At 36.9% G+C, this 18,676-nt stretch overlaps 1 protein-coding gene across 1 annotated transcript in view; it reads right to left on the reverse strand.

The window, feature by feature from the left end:
• LOC104492952 (angiopoietin-2-like) overlaps positions 1-18,274 on the reverse strand; it is a gene marked incomplete at its 3' end in the record, with an annotated part of 24,864 nt that extends 6,590 nt beyond the window's left edge. The window contains exon 1 of the mRNA XM_010135563.1: positions 17,990-18,274. Coding sequence (XP_010133865.1) covers positions 17,990-18,274 — 285 coding nt within the window. The remainder of the gene's footprint in view (positions 1-17,989) is intronic.
• Between the last annotated feature and the right edge of the window lie 402 nt (positions 18,275-18,676).

An 18,676-nucleotide genomic window follows, 5' to 3' on the forward strand; every position in this document is an offset into this window, starting at 1 on the left:
GTTATTAATACATTTATTAATACATTTATTTTCATGAAACGTTCTATTTTTGTGTAAGACTTTGGCTGGCATGTGTTCTTAAAGAAAGTGAATAGAAAATGAAAGCACAGATGGGAAAAAGCACGTCTCTTAAAGTATGCTTAAATTGCAAAAACAGTTGGGAAAATTGGAAAATTAATTTCACAGTTAAGGTTGGTAATATAGTTATGGTGATGCATTTTTAGAGTGACAGATTTCTCTAAGGTCATCAGTTTGGGGCTGTCATTCTTTATTACTTCAAATCATATAAAATCATAAAATTTGATGAAAATACTTTAGTTAAGTTGCCAAAAGAACAAGGACAGATCAATCATATTGAAGCACATTCCAAAACATCGCTTTTATAGCCAAGATCGTGGGTTTTTTAAGCAAGCTTTAAATTGGCAAGAAAGAAAAGACAACATGTAGAGTATGCATTAAAAGGAATTTGTTTTCTAACCATTAGCAGAGAGAGTATTAATCCTTGACAAAGGGTTTCCAATACTTACTAAAATGAAGAGCCTTCCTGGTTGCTATAGTATAGTTCATGTCTGTATTACAGAACAAATAACTTGTGCATGTTGCAGAAACTTCAACTTACCATTTTTTCGTTTGAAGTTATTAATGAGGTCTTGCATTTGGTTTTTGCTGCCAAATGGTTCGTCTACGCTAATTAAACAGTTGTGTTCCTGGCAGCAGTTATAGCTATATGCATACATACATCCCTTCATTGCCAAATGCTACCTCATCTAAGGAGCACAAATAGTACTGGCTGGTAGTTTCATTTTATACAATTTGTCAGTTATTGGAGCAGTCTTTCTATATAAAGTTTGATCATTTTATTAATGTTTATTATCTGATTCTGTCAACTGTAACATTTGTTTCCAGAGAGAGGTAATGTTAATCATAATTTTCTACATAGTGCTCTGTTCCCTAGAAAAAGTAGATGGATGTCGGGAGCTGCATGATCCTTTGTATCTGCTCCTGAGATCATCAGAATCCATCAAGATTTTTTTTCCTGGAATCAAATATGGATTACTAGACCAAGAAATTTACTACTTTCAGGGAATTCATCTATAAGTTTGAGAAAATTCCAAAACCACTGTTTTTAGGTTTTCTTACAATTTGTCTAAGGTCATCTTTATTCTCACAATAAAGCATCTGTTCTGTAACTGTACCTGCCCAGAGAAATGGCAAAGTGGTCAAAGTCTATCTGCAGTCATATCTCTGTAGCCCTGGATATAGATCAGCAGACTCACTGCATGAAAAATTTCATTAGTCCCATAAACTCAGCAACTGCCATGTGCAATATACTGTTTGAAGCTCAGCTACATTTGGGTTGTTCAAGCTATCTAACAGCTGACTGCTGGCCACATGGAGAGGTCGTATGCCTCCATGCCCCAGCCGTGTGTTTCTGCTCTCGTCCTTGCACCAGCTCTCGTATTTGCTGTTGGGCTTTTGACTAAGCCTGGAGACACTAACCTAAAAGAAAATGAGGAACAATTTCCTGACAATTTTGTGGATCTCTAGATGTCAAAACTGTAACTAAAATAACTGTAGCTGTTGACAGTGTGGAAAAGTTCTTTTAAGAAGCAATGTGATTTAAAATTATATGCTAGAGTTTTAAATACAGACTTTGCCTAATATTCCCCTAAGGATATGAGTGCATATGAGGGTCATTATCTTCCTCTGACTGCACTGACAACTGATTGTTCTCCTGCCATTAATTTGAGGTTTTAGATCTTTCATATTCTTGGCAGCTGTGGTCTGATAAACATGGAAAAATTTAACTAAAACTAGTTTTATCCATAATCTCAAGGGGTAAATCCAAAGATTATGCATAAAGTTTCTATGAGAAAGTTATTTCTATTCAGCCCTTGATTGTGCTTAGTAATTAATTTACAAAATAGTTTGGAAGAACTTGCAGAAGTATTGAACAGGTTGTATTACGATACAAATTGCATGCTCAGTCATCTAATGCAGATACAGAGGAAACTGCACGGATGACATGTCTCTAGTGGTTTTGGTTTGAATTTCCAAAAGTGGAGTAGATGAAGTAGAAAAACTAGCAACAGAAAATACAATGCTTAAAGCTAGCCATTTTTTAGATATGTGTTGAGGGTACAGTGATTGACATGTATTAAGTTGTCAAAAGCTTTTTGAGTTACTGTTCTTGTGTCCCTACTAAAAATGGCCAGTGCTTTATTCAAAACTAATCTTTGTGATTTTAAACGAAAGGAACTTCATCAGCCCTTCCAATATGTGCAGTCATCATCCTGATATTTTGTTTTCTATGATGTTTAGTTTATACACAAAAGTGAGCAAGATGGGAAATGAACTGAAGCATCAATAATAATTCTGCTTAATTCTAGTAACAGGGAAAAATAATGAAACTGCTGATGAGTCTCATACGTTCTTTTTCTGAATAATTTTTCAGAGTACAGATGAGACCTTTGTACTTCTCATATTACAGGTGTCTTGAGTTATCTTTAACCCAGTATGCTTGTTCTTGTTTGCTGTGCCCTTTTTTCAGAGTGGCAATGTTCTTTGGGTTGTGACCACATCTGGTTTCTTCCATCTGATGCTGCCTTAAGTAGAATTTCACCTATCATTTGCAACAGTTTTTTCAAACTCTGTGCCAATGTGCAACTGTCTCATTAGAGGTCACCCATATCCTTTAATTTCTGATTCACAGATAATTTTTATGTATAAAGACAGAAGATACAGTTTTGGCCAAGAATATTATAACAGATTTCCCTGTCAATTAATATACTAATCGTGTAAATTGTTTACCAGTAGTTATAATTGAAGTCTGAATACTAGGAAGGGTTTCATGGGGTGAACCTATCTTTTTGGATCCTACTGAACATAGGCAACAGCAAAATGTAATGTAGTCTTTATAAAAAAGAGAAAACACTGTCACAATCTCATCACAGCAGTTCATATAAGCAATATGATTTTAAGCAGCATGTGTGTCATCCATACATAGGTAATGTGCATGAATGTAATGAATGGAGCACCACATTGTCAGGCTATCCATGTGCTTATGTTTGTATACCTACATCACTGCAATGTATTGGTGTTATGAAGACAAAATACTGTAAAAATACCAATTTTGCAAACAGTTTTGTTCTCTTTAATCTACCTTTACATACATGTTTTCACGGGCTATCAAAGTTGCTACTGCTTGAAGTTAGAATAAAAATGGAAGAGTCACTACACCTTCCAAGATCCATTTATCTTGACAGACCTAAGGGAACACATTTTTAAGGGCATTGGATCAATCTCTATCAATCAGATCTTAAGCTATTTTAAATCAGCTTTTAATAAAATAATCTATTCCTCCATGTTTTCTGAAAGTTGTCAACTTCAGTAGCTTGTAACTTTTGGAAAAAATAAGTACACTGCAGAAGGAAAAAGCAACCATGCCTGGAAAAGGGACATTTTAAATTGCCTTCCTTTTTTTTTTTTTTTTTCCCTTTCCCTGGGGCAGGAAGTCTCAAAGGAGGCAAAAATCTTTTGGGAATGTATATGGGAATGCTTGAGATGTCTCTACACTATTAGTTTCTTACATGCCCCATCGAGCATGTCTGCCTGTCCAGACCTCCAGCTAAGATTTTTCTCTTATCTCATTTTCCTGTCAGCAAACAAAAGGTGAAAGTAACATCATAAATGAATACTAGCTGCAAGTGAGCTGTGATTTATTAGAAAATATTTAAGCTAAAATTGTGTAATAAAATATTAGAGGTTTAAATGCTATCTCTTAAAATAGTAAATACAGACTTGAAAATAAACTATATGCAGGAGATGGTTCAGCTGTGCACTAAATGAAAGCTTACCAACTTGTTCTCATGTCTGACTGCATCTCAGAGGAAGCTGTTTGTTATGCTTTTATAATTTACACTTTCTAAAAGAAAGAAAAAATTCACCCCTTCATTGGCAATAATCTACCTTAATAAAAAACAGATATTTCATTAGTATAACATGAAACTAAATGCATGAAATGTCTTTGTTATCTGTGAAAATATTTATGAAGAATTACTTTCACTCTGTGTTCTTGACTGGAAGTATTTTGTACCTAATACTAAAAGGTTTTATAGCACGATCATACTTTCTTCTGTATGTTTTGAACTAACTACAAAAGTTACAATCAAAATGATGACCTAGAAAAAGCAAAAGGGGGTATAGGAAAAGGGAGGAAACTTTGAGAGCTGAAACTATCCCAAATGCTATCTTAGAGTTGAGCTTCCACTGTGCCAGATATTGAGCTTATTTTGTACATGTGATATCCCACTACTGTTTTCCTAGCCGTGCATGCGTTTTCACATGGTTTGTCACTTGGAGGATGACAAAGGTTCTTTATACTATATATGATGTATATACTTTTTATAGTGCATTTTTAGGAGATGTAAATAAAATTGCAAATGAAAAATATTTTTGAGATTTCAAAAAAAGTGTTGTTAATAGAAACTAAATAGTCAACTCAACAAGTCTTTTAGCAGTGTGAATTTCTATATGGGTACCGAAACAATTTAAAGTAAAAATTTAACAACAGTGTCTTCAGAACCAAAATCAATTATTTGGTGATTCTCACTAAGTGTTAAGGATACTCATTAAGGCAGTTATCTAAGATTCTAAGTCATCATTTTTCAGGATCACAGCTAAGAATTTCTTTTAGAAATCAGGAAAGGAATTCATAAAGTTCCCATTAGTCTAAAAATAAAGAATAAATAAATAAATAGTGTGAGTCATGAATGGCATTTTGCTGAAGTTCAATAGCACGGAAGCCAGGAAGACAAGAAACCAATGATGCTTCTGCCGTTCACTGAAATTAACATAAATATTCCATGTTATGTGCAATAAGCCATTAGGATTCCTTATTTATAAACAGTGTAAGAAATAATGCAATCGGTATTTAATTTTTAAATACAAAGTTATACCATTAGACTATAATTTCACAAATTGAATATTCAAAATTTTTGGAGACAAGCCTACATGTTTTTCAGTCATATTTGGTATTTGCATGCTACCGTCAGGGAATCAGAACTTTACCAGACTGGGGTAAAGATGAGATTCTAACCAAAATGGCCACATTTGAATAAACAATTGCTATCCCAGATCTAAACTAATCCTTTCCCGTTTGTGTGGTTTTTTCCATTCCACTGAGCAATAGGCAGATGAAATAAACTTAGTTACCAGGTATCCTGGTGGGGTGCTACAGCATTTTTCATGAATGACATTGGCCATGTAGCCTTATAAACTTCATGAAACTTTTAGCAGATCTGTATTTGTGACAGATTTTTTTTTTCTTAATATAAAATCATTTATCTTTTTTATATCAACTTTCAATATCAAGTGAATTTTAATTTTTTTTTTTTAAGGCATTCCTCTATGGGAGAGCCTATTTTAGAGAACAGCTTATAATGTGGTGGAGCAAATCATACTGCAATTTTCTGAGGAAATATGAAGCAAATTCCTCTTTTCAAAACATGTTATTGGGGAAGTGAGAAAGAGCTAGGAATTCACGGTTCATTCTCGGCATTGCTTTCTAGGGAAGCAGTCATCTTGTATTCCACTTCCAACCAGAAGGAAGAATGATTCGGAGTTCAAGGATCAAACTAGTCAGGAAGCTGTGGAACACAATTAGTCCCTTTTGTAAGCTATAAAACTGGGTGTCTCCTGTTTCAAAGCTGTGTTCACAGAGCATCTTTCAGCATGAAAAATCATTAGGGTTTTTTTTTAAAAAAAGAAACTTCATAGATAAAGGAAACTGAAAGCATTTCGAGTAGTTCTTCAACTTTGCAACATAGTGGCATCTAAATATAGTTTATGGAGCTTTTACGAGATTTTTTTTTTTTTCTTCTTGAAGAAGAAGCCTCAATAATGATGCTACCAAGAGAGAACCATTCATTTGAGCTGAAGGCCTGCTAGTCTTGGAGTGCTCAAGACTTTGAAACAGTACATGTCAGCTGCTGATTTCAGTTTTGAAGGACTGAATTTCTCTGCTAAGAACTCATGCACTGATTTTCCTGTACATTAAAAAAAAAAAAAAAAGTAATTTTCTCTCCTGTGTTCTCTAGTTTTGAATGAATAAATGTCTCTTCTAAAAACCCATGCCCTGTTTTTCCTGAACTTTAAAAAAAAAAAAAAGTAATTTTCTCTCCTGTGTTCTCTAGCTCTTTTTTTGAGACATGCTGCATCTTTCTCTCCATTGTTTCCATAATATGCTAGATGGACAGGTGGTCACCTGTGCTTAGTTGAAAAACTGAGCTTCTTGATATCTTCTCTTTAAATGCCATTTATTTCCCTTTCCTGTTCCATTAGCACAGTTAAGTCTTTAAAGCAAAAGCTTCTGAGGAATTCCATGCTCGAAAGATAAAACAGGAAACTACTGCATTAAGAGTGGACAAACACAAATATTTGGAATTAAGATCAGCAGGTATAGGCAGCATATTGCAGAAAGAAAATGCAGTGTGTGATGCAGAGAAAAAAAATATTTAAAATTATGTAATCCTGATTTTAAAAAAAGAATTTTTTTGCCTTAATAGCTAGGATTATCCATTTAAAAGCAGGCAGTTTAGTTTGTTGGAACAGAAACAAGAAGAAAAGTCTTCCCATCCATTGCTTCCAAAAGTTCCTCTTTGTCTCTGGTGCCCCACTGAGCACTTAAGCAGTGATGAAAAGTTGCCTCTTGAGCTGAGTTTCAGGCAGTGCTCCTGAAAGCCTGATGCCAGGTAGCTGCCTGAAGACCAAAAACGGGAGCCAGATCCTCTCAAAACAAATGATGCTATTGGCATTGATTATAATAGAAGAGGAGGAACTCCCAGCAAATAGGACTGAGAACCACTCAGCCCTATAGGATGGTGTAGTGGTAAATCATACGTCGCAAATATTCGGGGCGGACAATGCAACAACAGTTTGTGTGCACACAAGGCCTTTATTAACATACAACTGCAGCAAGCTGCTGCAGCCCCTATAGACTACAAATTCTAACTGCGCAGTTTCTCCCTTATCACATGTATTTATAGTTTCTGAGTTATCTTACGTACCTTGCTTGGATTGGTTTCAAGTTCACCGTCCTGCCCAGAGATGAGCCGGCTCTCCAATCACCCATTGACACAACCTCTCTGTCTCCTCCTAAACAACACGCCTCCTGCTGCTGACTGACAGCAGGCTTAGCTGGGCTGCTTCCCGGACCGGCCAGGGGGTCACGCCCACAGGATGGGTATTTCATGGGAAGAAACTGTGTCTGTCAAGATCTGATGGAATGGGCCAGTGAAGAGGGAGACTTTTAAATGCATGTTCCAGAGTCTCCCTTGGATGCAAGACTCTTCCCTCAAGATGAGTAACCATGTCTAGAAAGGAGAAGGTACATTGATACTGCATGTAGCTAACCAGAAAAAAAAGCTATCTGTCTTAATACCCAAGAAAGTATGCATGTAGGTGAGGGTTAAAAAGAAATTTAACAAGAAGGACAAAAGAATCCAGGACTGAGAATCATGAATGACAAGGCCTATAGAGAGAAGGGAGTTCAGACTGGACAACCAGGAAGTTGAATGGCCTTAATGAAGGGACGGAAGAAGGAAAAAAAAAAAGAAAAGGAATCTGCATGAGCAGGCTTTTAAAAATGGATGTCAGGGATAGGAATTCATAAAGGCCATTAGCTGTGAAAGGGGGCTGGAAAACTGATATTAAAGCCAGCTGAGTGAAGGAGCTGTCTGGTTGGCTTGAAGGTTAAAAAACGTTGTGAAGTTAGAAGAAAATTCACTAAGGGAAATGGTGAGTGCAAAGGCCTTGACTGGGTGAGACTCTTGGGAAATGTTACTCCCACATGGACTTCACAGGGACAAGAAAAGGAAAATGTGTATTTTCTTGTGATTAAAGTTATCACTCTTTTTCTATTCCAATAGCACTCTTGTTAGTTAGAGGTAGTCCGCTTGAAGTAAACCTTAAAGCACACATCTGACTTAGTGGCTTAGTCCATTATCAACTTCAAATAGGTTAAAAAAATAAAAAGTTTCACTTTTGAGTCACAGTAGTTTTTAGATACATCAGATGAAATCTCAGTTTCACTAAGAAGTCAATGGGAATTTTTCTACTTGCTTAGAGCAGAGCTGCATTTTTGTATTCTGTTCTCAGAGCCTTTTCAAAATAATAAAGTTTACCATAACAAAGAAGTTGAACTCAAGACGTGGGTAGGTTTTCTCTACATACAAGTCAAATAAACTTATGTATCAGGGGAAAAAAACCAGGGTATTATAAACTGTATTTAAACTTCCGTAGCTGGTAAACTGTAGTTGTCAGAATCCTTGCTAGTATGTGGTAAGATGTCAACAGGGTCAGATTGTTTATATTTATTGCAGTTTATACTCTTTCTAAGGGTTTGGTTATTAGTCTTGGGGTTTACCTTCTAATTATTTGAACTTTGTTTTGTCATGTCAGAGTAGTTTTCAGAAAATATTCCCAGTAAGGCTCCAGCAGCAGTTACAACAGAGGTTTTTAATTTACTGTTACTTTATAGGCAATCATTGTATCTAATGCAATATCTGGCATCAGGGTGGAAGTTTAACGTAAGTGAAAACACAGGAGTAGTTAATACAAAGATCAGACCTTACACAAGGAAGCTTCGTTCTATTTAAGTCAGTTCCTCAGAAGCAGAAAAATACAAGATTTTGTTTACTAATTGCTTAAGCTGTCTTTTGCCTACTTTATCCATTTTTTTGAAATTGTATTAAGAAACTAGAAGTTGGTGTTCCCTTTGAATAGTTGAATCACCCTGTTTATAACAAAGCTTTCTGAAAATAAAAGCGAAACATGGAAATTGTTTCATGAATTCTTCACCAGGGAGTTTTCCTCAATACTAAACAGTCTGTATGGACAGGGTATTTGTTAATGCAGTAGGAAAGTATGGCAGCCATGGTTTTCAGTGCTACATATATTTCGCTCTTGATCTGCAGGTTTTCTGAAGTTTGAATGTTGACTTTTTACACAGCTGAGGCTATTAGTTGACAGCTGATACCATGGAAAAATTAAGCTATTGCTTCTTGACTGATTGGCACATTCCCCACAAGGGGCTGATTTATATTTCGCTTTTAAACTGTGTGTCTGAACTGCATCTTGCGGGTGGTTACACCCAAGCAAATGGAAAATGGGGAGGAAAACCGCTGCATAGAACATAATGTTGTAGTTCAAAAGAAAGCATCTAAAGGAAGTATGTGAAGTGTCTTGGTATGATGTCTACAAGTTCTGTGGAGGAAGGCAAAACTAACATGATTTTTAGGTGCCAGCTATCAAAATTAAACCTCTCAGTTTATTCCAATGCCTCAGTGTAAGGCATATGGTCATATGACATACGGTCATCAGGTCATTTCACAAACAGCAGGCCACCAGTTCACTGACATCATATCATATGTAGGGGAGCTGCTGGTGGGGTAAGGGATATGGCTATTACCCAGGAAATGTCCTTTCCACTGAGCTGGGTGTCTCCCCATTCCCACACCCTGACAGAATGGAACAAAAGAGGCTTTTTCCTTCCAGGATCACGCATGTCAGGTGCAGGCCTGAACCAAAAAGCAAGCACAGCGATGAAGCTGATAGTGTTGAGTACATGAGGTAAATGACTCTTGGTGCCTGCAACGTGAGAATGACCAGGTCTGCAGTGCTGCTGTTTGGACAGGGCTTAATACACTGCTCAGTCATTTTTATCCTGGAGATTTGAAGAAGATTCTGCTGTTTTTAAATTGACACAGTTCTTCTTTCTCCAAAGACGAGAACCTTTAGGTTTTCTCCCTGTCAAAAAATTCTGGTAAGTGGAGTGATAATTAAAGATCAAATGTTTGCCTAGCATGTCTTCATGTGGCTTTGACAAGCACTTTATTCAAAAAGCATACTAAAACATTGCTTCTGAAGTACCTCAAACGATGACAGTTACGTGACTGTACCACACCAGAGTGTTCCCATATGCTAGTTTGGACTTCACACTGAATTGGTCTGGTCTTCATTTACGCTTTAGCACAGCTTTTGAAATGCACACAGCTATTTTCAATTTCTTGATATTTATGTTATTAAAAGGTTCTGCGGAGTCTAAAAATTGAATGCCTATGGAAGAATTTCAGTTGCTAATATTGAGAGAACTGCAATGTATTGAGAAAGGGGTTTTTCCCCCCTTCTGGAAGATAACTGTTCAATAAAACAGTCTGTAACACTCTCAACTGTGTTACCACAACGCACTGATTTAATCCCTGACCAAAATCAGCGATAGAAAATTGATACATTGTTCCCCAGAGGGAACCCTATATAGTTTTGGGGAGGTTTTGGTTTGTTTTTTTTTTTTGAGCTCTGTCATGATGCTTGAGACCTGAATGCAAATACAACACTGAAAAGATAACTTCTTCCCTACAGTATTAAAGGGAGTTGAGCTAAGTTAAGACACTGTACTATCTGCCGCTTGGGTTTAATGGGGATCCCTAGAGACAGCTGAATTAGAAAGAAATCACTGTTGTCTAAGAATTCTGAAGTATTCGCTCATCTAGAGAGGAAAATGTTTCACCCCTTACAGCTTCTGTGAATCATTAACTCTGTGAAGAATACAAGATTTCCATCCATACTTTAACTAAGGTTGCATATTCTGTCAGCCTTCTCTTTTTAGCAGTAAGACCTTGTTATGACCTTGTAGGCTTCTGAAAGATTATTAGATAAACTGATAAAGATTGGTATGGTCAGTATAAAGACAGCAGAAGCGTTCCTGTAGTTCCCCTCTCTCTGTCCAGACTAAGCCATAACGTGCTAGAAGTTGGAATGAGGACAGGTATCTCCTAATTGTACAAATTGCAGCATATGTTTGCTAAGCTTTGTAAACAGCATCTTAATTTTAGTGTTAACTTGTTCCACAAACAGATAAAACTAATGGAATTTTCAGCAAGTATGTGGAACATAATAAGCATTTAAAAAAAAAAAAAAGTCATTTAAGAACCAGTAATATGTTTTTCTCGGCAGCTTGAAAACTGACACAGTGAGTGTTTGCAGAACTATTTAGGTGTGAGAGTTTTTTTTATACAAAACATAGATCTGGATTTTGTAACCCGAAGAATGCTTTAACATCTCCTCCAGTTCACTTGGAATAGACTTTAGGTTCACCAAACAGTATTTCATTTATTCTCAGTACAGAATAAATTTATTATTATTTATAAATTTTATTAGAGAATAAATACAATTCTTTTTTCCTCTCCCCATTTCCTAGAGATATGTCTGTTAAAGGAAATGAAATTAGCACAGTATTTCCAGTTGTAAAGCACTTTTTAACTTTTCTGTGTGTGTGTGTGAGGTTATTTGGTTTAATTTGTTCCACTATGGAATATGCCCTGTCCCTAAGGCATTTAAATTACTGTGCCATACCTTTTTTTAAAAAAAACAGATGCTTTGCCCTATGAAATTATCTGATGCTATTATTTTTTACCTGTATTTTATATTTGGTGAGTCTGAGAAATTCAAAGAATAAAATGACAAATAAAAATTATCTGTGCTTATTTCTGAAACTTCTTATTCAGTGCCATACAAACTCTCCTTTTCTTGAAGGTTATATTGATACTTGTGGTCCACTGACAAATAGTCTTCTCAGTGATTTAGCTGCTTTTAACAATAAGAGATTTCCTACAGTGCATTTGGACTACCAAAATATTTCCTCTGTGTGACATCCTTGTTTCATATACTAGTACATACACGAAATACTTTTTTATTTTCCCATTTTCCCTTCTGCCATCTGTATGGTTATTCTTAAGGTTCCCATCATTATCTTATTGCTATCTAGATACCAGAACCCTTTTTCTCTGAAGTACAACTTGCATCTTCTGTTTCAGGAAGAATTTTTTCATGATGCTGAGACACTGGAAGATGTTGTCCAGAGAAGTTCTGAATGCCCCATCATTGGAAGTGTTCGAGGTCAGGTTGGACAGGGCTTTGGGCAACCTGATCTAGTGGAAAATGTCCCTGCTCACAGCAGGGGGGCTGGACTTCTATGATCTTTGAAGGTCCCTTCCGACCCAAATCAATCTGTGATTCTGTCAGGATGTGGGAATAGTGAGACACCAAGCTCTACAAGAAAGGCTGTCATTCCTGATTGGACTCTTGTACCTAAGCTGTTGTAGCAAATGGGAAGCATCATGTTTATCTATATATTTGTATCATATTTGCAACCTAGTCCACGCTTCTACTTTCTGCCTATTGTGTCTTGATTCTGAGGCTTCCAAGCTTTAGTGTCAAAGTAGCATGCCAGGATGAGGGCTGTGCAGCATGCTAGCTTCTGCAGCTTCTTCAGCAATGCTGATAAATGGGCCTCTTCAAGGAGGATTTCTTTAAGTTTTCCATTCCCCTATTTCTCTTCCAGGCTCAAAAGACAGGCTCAACTTACTCTAGGGAGCTAATTAAGATAAACTCTGTCATCTGATGAAACTCTGGGTTTGCTAAGCTCCAGAGAAGGATCCGAGAGTGGCATCTCTCTGTTGTAGACCCTAACCTAAGACCTAACACTATGTCTTCTAAATCATCATCATCATCATCATCATGGCTTGGCTTGGCTTTGCAAACGAAGATTTGGGAAGGGTTTTTCCCACGCTCACTGCAAGCGCGATGATGGTTGCGCTACAGGGCTTTGCAAACGTGAGCATACCCTTCAGGCCTGCGCAGTGGATTTTTTAGGTGAGGCACAGTGTGTGTGGAACTGGCCCCATCTTCTAAATCGATCGGCAGCATTTTGCATGTCTAGCCCTGTAATAATGGTAACGGTGAAGGAGGACAGTCTTACTTTACTCTCATCCTGGCTTTCAGCCAAAGCTATGTAAAATCCCATGAAACAGCAGACGCAACAGGAGGTTCTTGCGTTAAAGTATGTGAAAGGTTGTTAAATAATCAGTGGTTTACTAAGCTGCTATAGTTTACTGGAAGAAGTACTGTAAAGCAAATAATGTATGATGTATATTTTCAAAAACAGAAATACTGTAGTATGAGGTGTAATACAGTCACTGAACATGCTAGATGTCATATTTTGAAGGTTAGAAATGAGAATGTGTGTCTTTTAGGCAAGATTCTGTTTTGAGTAATACATACATGATAGCTTGTTTCTTGTGATTATGAGTCAAGCAAATTATGTCAACTGTTTCTCTTGGGAGGGGACATGCGAAGTATTGAATTTGTTCATAATTAACAACAAAAAAAGGAGCAGAAACAAGATTATTGTAAAAGAAACACCATTCTGAACCTCAGTCTCTCTGCAAAGGTTTCTAAGATATTCTAAAAGTTGTGCTGTTAAGTTTTATATGTTAAGTGGGTAGGCAAACAAAAAGGACTGAAACCTGTCGATTCAAGCATCTCCAGGTACATTTCCTATGTGTGCACTTGAAAAAAGGAGGAAAAAAAAAAGAGAAAAATTAAGCACCTGATGGGAATAATTAATGAAGAAAGTATCTCAATTTGCTGTTTGGACCAAAGATGATAAGTTTATGATAATGTGAATAATAAAAAAAAGCATATAAAATTATATCTTGAATCCTAGTTAAGCGATAGGATCAGTAAAACAAGCCTCTATTTATCACATTTCTTACTGGCAACATCCTGGAGGTGGCAAGCTCTGAAGTTCGATTTTGCCTTGTAGATCTGTACAAGAAAATCTCTAGTCTTCTCTGTTAATTTTGTACAATTTCATACCTGTATCACCAATTTGGTATTTGTGGAATGATGCAGAAATAGTCTTTGCAACACAGTCTTTAAACACGTGCAAAAGTGTCATTTCAAAACTTTTCACAAAACTTTACTTACAGGGGATATAACAAAAAACTTCATTGTCTTAACATTTAAAATAAGATGGAAACTTTATCTAATCCGAAAGTAAAAGAGTATTTTCTTTTTGGTCCTGCTAAATACATAGTTGATAGACAGAAACAAGCATTTTTCACAATAAGTGAAAACAGATGCATTTCTTAAGAAAGGAATGCAGCTCTTGATTCAGAGTCAGAATTATGTCTTGCGTACTTCGAAATTCAACACTGTACAATATATTCATCCTTGTCCATTGTGTGCAGATGTTTTTGGACGACAGTGTATCAGAGTATCTTTTCGTATTTGAGATAGGAAGTTCAGTACAAGTATGACAATAATTATAACCTCTCATTGGTAATTATTCATCAAAATTATAATTCATTCCCATACATCTTAAAACATCTGATTTTGTTTGGCTTGGCTTAGGAAAGAAACACGTTTCAAAATGATAGAGAGTTTTTAGCTTCCAGGGTGTCATGACAAGGAAAAACAAAAAGTTTAGAGTATCCAAAGATAACTGCATCTCTATCAGCGAAGTGTCCCCCTACCAGTCTGCTGGGATGGTTCAGGAAGAAGTTCTGGTCTTATCTTTAAATGTTGACTTTGGCACGGATTTTTATTTTCTAGTCTTTTGATCTGCTGATAAACTACAAATAAATTTATCTATACTCCATATGCTATAATCAAATTGATCATACATTGTTTTCAGCTCTTTATAACAGGAAAGACTAAGAAAATATAACCCATTTCTTTTGCACTATTGCTTTGGAGAGAGTCCTATCTCCTGAGTCATAGGATCTAGTTTGTGTACTAAGAAGTAAATTCAAGTCAGCATTCAGTTATTTCAATGCCTTAATACCTGAAAAAATGCAGTTCCTCAAGTAGAAATGCCATGACCCAAATGGTGAAGCTGCCATTAATTCAGATAGCTATTTGTTTACCTGGGGAACTTATGGGAATTCTAGGAATATCTGAAAACCTGATGTTTTTATATTAAAAAAATTTCAAAATACAGTAGCCAACATACATGTCTACATTTAAACTTTCTGGTCTTATATCTCAGCTGTATTGTAACTGTATCTGCTATCCCCCCAAATTCATTGAAAATCTTATTAGAGAGGTTTATTCTCCCTGCCCACACATGCATTAGGAAAAAATCTTACCATTTAATGTACAGATTGATCCCAAGGTAGGGAGAGTTAAAGAAGAAAGTTCATTTCAGGTATATTGCTGCACAGTTGATCTAGGGTTTTGGCCTTTACTCCACAGCATCACTTACTGGCTTACTGCTAAATACTGGATTAGATGGAATAATAATTTGTTCTAGTATGTCATCTGAACACTTAAACATAATCTGCTTTTGAAAAGACATTCTCTGTTTTTACTCATGGTGTGTACAATACTGCCATAAAGCATTAATACAGTTCAGACCAAAAAAAAAAAAATATTTCCTGAAGCAGCAATTTGTAGCAATTGTAGAACAAAGCCTTCTGCTGTCTGTGCAGGGGTGGATCAGAAAAGAACCTGGACCTGTGTACCACATTTTCTTCTCATTGTGTCTGCCCATTAACCAGATGAAGCGCACACTTCCCATGCTGTTCCATTCATACAGCCTAGCGTTCATTCAGAAACAGAATGTTTCCTTTAGTTGATGGATTAAAGGCAGGAGTGGGGGAGGAGTGTGAAAAAGTTTTGGGATGTGCAAATACTTCAGGAACAACATTTAAAGCTTAATTCCCACTAAAAGGTTGTAATGTTTTGGGGGTTGTTTTTTTGTTTTGGTGGTTTTTTGGTTGGGTTGGGGTTTTCTTGTTTGTTGTTTGTTTGGGTTTTTTTACACAACTTCAAAACAAAACAGGTGCTGCCTCTTAAATGAGCAAAACCAACTTTTTTAAAAAGCAAGATCCAAAGCAGATTTTTGTGCAATTGCTGAGAAGTTAATCTCGGGTTTTTCTTAAAATTAAACTCATATTACACTTTCAATACAGTATAAAAACTAAGTGACTGGTTTTCCTTTGCCCTGCCTTGACTAATCTAGCATTATATTTTGGCATGTTGAAATACCAACTTGGGAATGTGTATTAGTGACCTTAAAAAAACAGCAAGTGGACTCTGTAAGCAACTTTAAAGGTTATTGTTTGCTTTTCATCTTCACTTGCAGACCAGGTGTCTCTAGCAAAGCAAATCTGAGGAAAAGCTACTTTTGTTGGAGTCTCTTTGTGAACAAAACAGATGACATACAGAGCAGGTGTTAAAATAGTGAAAAAGGCAAACAGCAGTTATTTTACAGGATGTTTAGCTGTGGAACAGCTAGAAAAAAATCAGGCTATTCTAAAGCCTCTTATTTGGAAATCTTTCCTCAAATAAAAGAAACATTTCTCTGTCTTGTAAAACAGAATCAGCTTTTTGATCACCCAAGGAACGGGTTAGATACACTTAGCCTATTCCTCTTGTAACTTAATTCCCAGGGACTGACAGGAAAAAGCACAGTTTTTACTAAGGATGGATGCTGGAATTTGCTTGCTGCTTTCTGTCTACCTGATGCCATTTATGATACTGTTTGCCTACTTAAGTGGCATGTAGCAGGAGAGTCTTGGGTGTGATTTTACTGTTTGTGTAAGGAAATTGCTTGGCAGCTGGGTAGATGAGACTCTTACATCGTGTGTTTCTCATCCTGCATTGCACATCTGTTAATGTGGGTCTTAACATTACAATAGCGAGAGTTGTACATCAGTAAGTAGAAAGATAAGTAAATATGTGAAGTATGTTTGCCTGTGAGATTAAAAAAACAAAAGCTTCTGACCTGACATTATTTGGGTGTCTAAACTAAGCATCCTAAACCCATAAAGACAGATTTAGAGGCCCACACTGCAGCCTTCAAGTCTCTGTATTGTGGATTTAAGCTTCAAGGTTCATTTTCAGGTAGATGAAAACACCATGCTTTCTGCTCTGAAGTGTGACTTCTGTTTCTTAAGCCCACAAATTCACCAGCAGGTTTCTTTGGTTATGTCATCCAAGTTCTGTGACTTTGTAATTGATGAGAGACGGGGACCCTAATGCAAAATTATTTTATAGTCATTTAAGAAGTGGCTACTTGTAGAGAATTGTGAATTGTCTCTGTTCGCAACAAAAATTTCTTTCTTTATGAAAAAACCCTTTTGACATCACTGGAGCACTTATTTGGAGATACTATGTCAACTAATCAGTTAAATCCTCAAAATACATCTTGGTTTGAAACATAAACATACATAAATTTACGATTCAATTAAACTCTACTATTCAGGTGGCAGGATTATTACATCAAAACCTATAGAACTGTATAGCATTTAGAATCAAATGAGTGTCTGTAAGAATGTGGAAGACTGATCAGGTTTATTCTCCAGTACTAATAAGAATATATGCAGTGTAAGATTTTTTCTGCTGTTTCAGGTATAATTTTACAAATGTTGCCACTTTGGCAATAAACACGTCATTTCCCCTTAATTGCAATGGAAGTTGGATTAAAGGAAGCTATGTGGCATCTGCAACACCTTTTCCAGAATATTTTTCCCTTGAATATTGTGTATTTGAGTGGAAATGTTACAGGATGCAAAGGATTTCCGCTAATGAACTTTCTTGAAATTCTGTCGTTTCACTAGGCTAATTGCACTGCAAGTCAGACTTGCAGTCCTTACTTAGAATTACAATTCATCATCAGTGGGGCCTAATATGTTAATTTCTGCATGCAGGCTTTGAAATCATGTTTCAAAGAACATTTTTCAAACATGCCTGAGATAAAGGTACATTCTGTATTCTTTACACAGAGATAAAATAGCACTTGTCAGTTACTTATAAATCAGTAGCTGATTCTTTCATGTCAGAAATTTCAGACATGCTCGCAGTCTGCCTGTGGATGTAATTACTATTTGTCCAAGCAACTCAAATGTAATGACAAACTTTAAAGCATGAGTTCTGCAGAACAGTGCAGTTCTCTGTTCTTTCTAAGTCGGTAAAGTTATGTTCACAGAGTTCTAAACAATTTTATGATTGAAAGGTAATTCAGAAATTTAGTGTAGATAATGCGTTTTGTGAATTTAGAAACTGTTAGAAGAAAAAAACCCAAACAGGTAACAGGATGTTTGTTGTAAATAAGATTTTTAGAATAGAAATTACATTATCCTACCTTCATTAGCCACTGAGTGTTGTTTTCCATGATGTTTTCAAGTAGCTGCAGTCTTTGAACTGAATCATCATAATCTAAAGGTGCATCCCTTTGCACCGCATTGGACACGAAAGAAGTGGAAGATCGGCAGTTGTCTGTCTCGGGCAAAAGGAAGGTATAGCTGCATGACCCGTGCTGAACCTGGTACTGTTTCTTGCCCATCGTCTCCATGCTCTTGCTCAAGGAGTTGTATCCTGAGGTTAAGAAAATACTGCAGCCCCAAAAGAAGTAAACAGTCAGCTGCATTTTAATTCCTGCGGTAACCTGGCCAACCTCGGGTGCTTTAGTGCGCTAGCGAGAGCCCAGACCTAGTTAACCTGCGCGGAGAGCGAGCGCTCTGATGCCATGTGCCGTCTGAATGAGGGAGGGCTGGGCTTTTTCACTGTCCTCACTGCAACTGGAGACGCGCCGTCTTCTCGGCAGCCGCCGTGCCCCGAGCTGTCAGATGCGGAGAGCACAAGCGGTCCTCCCGAGGCCGGGGATCCGGCTCCGCTCGGCCCGCAAGCCCAGAGGTTTTCTCCTCCTCGCCCGCGCCGAGGTTCTACGGCCTCGGGACCCGAATCAATCACTTCTTTCCCTTATATGATAAGTTGATAAGAGCGGGCAGACATGTGGAGCGGCGCTGCTCCTCCCTCCCGGCTTCGCCTT

This window comes from Buceros rhinoceros, unplaced genomic scaffold, assembly GCF_000710305.1.
Source record: "Buceros rhinoceros silvestris isolate BGI_N320 unplaced genomic scaffold, ASM71030v1 scaffold410, whole genome shotgun sequence".
Lineage (NCBI taxonomy): Eukaryota > Metazoa > Chordata > Aves > Bucerotiformes > Bucerotidae > Buceros > Buceros rhinoceros.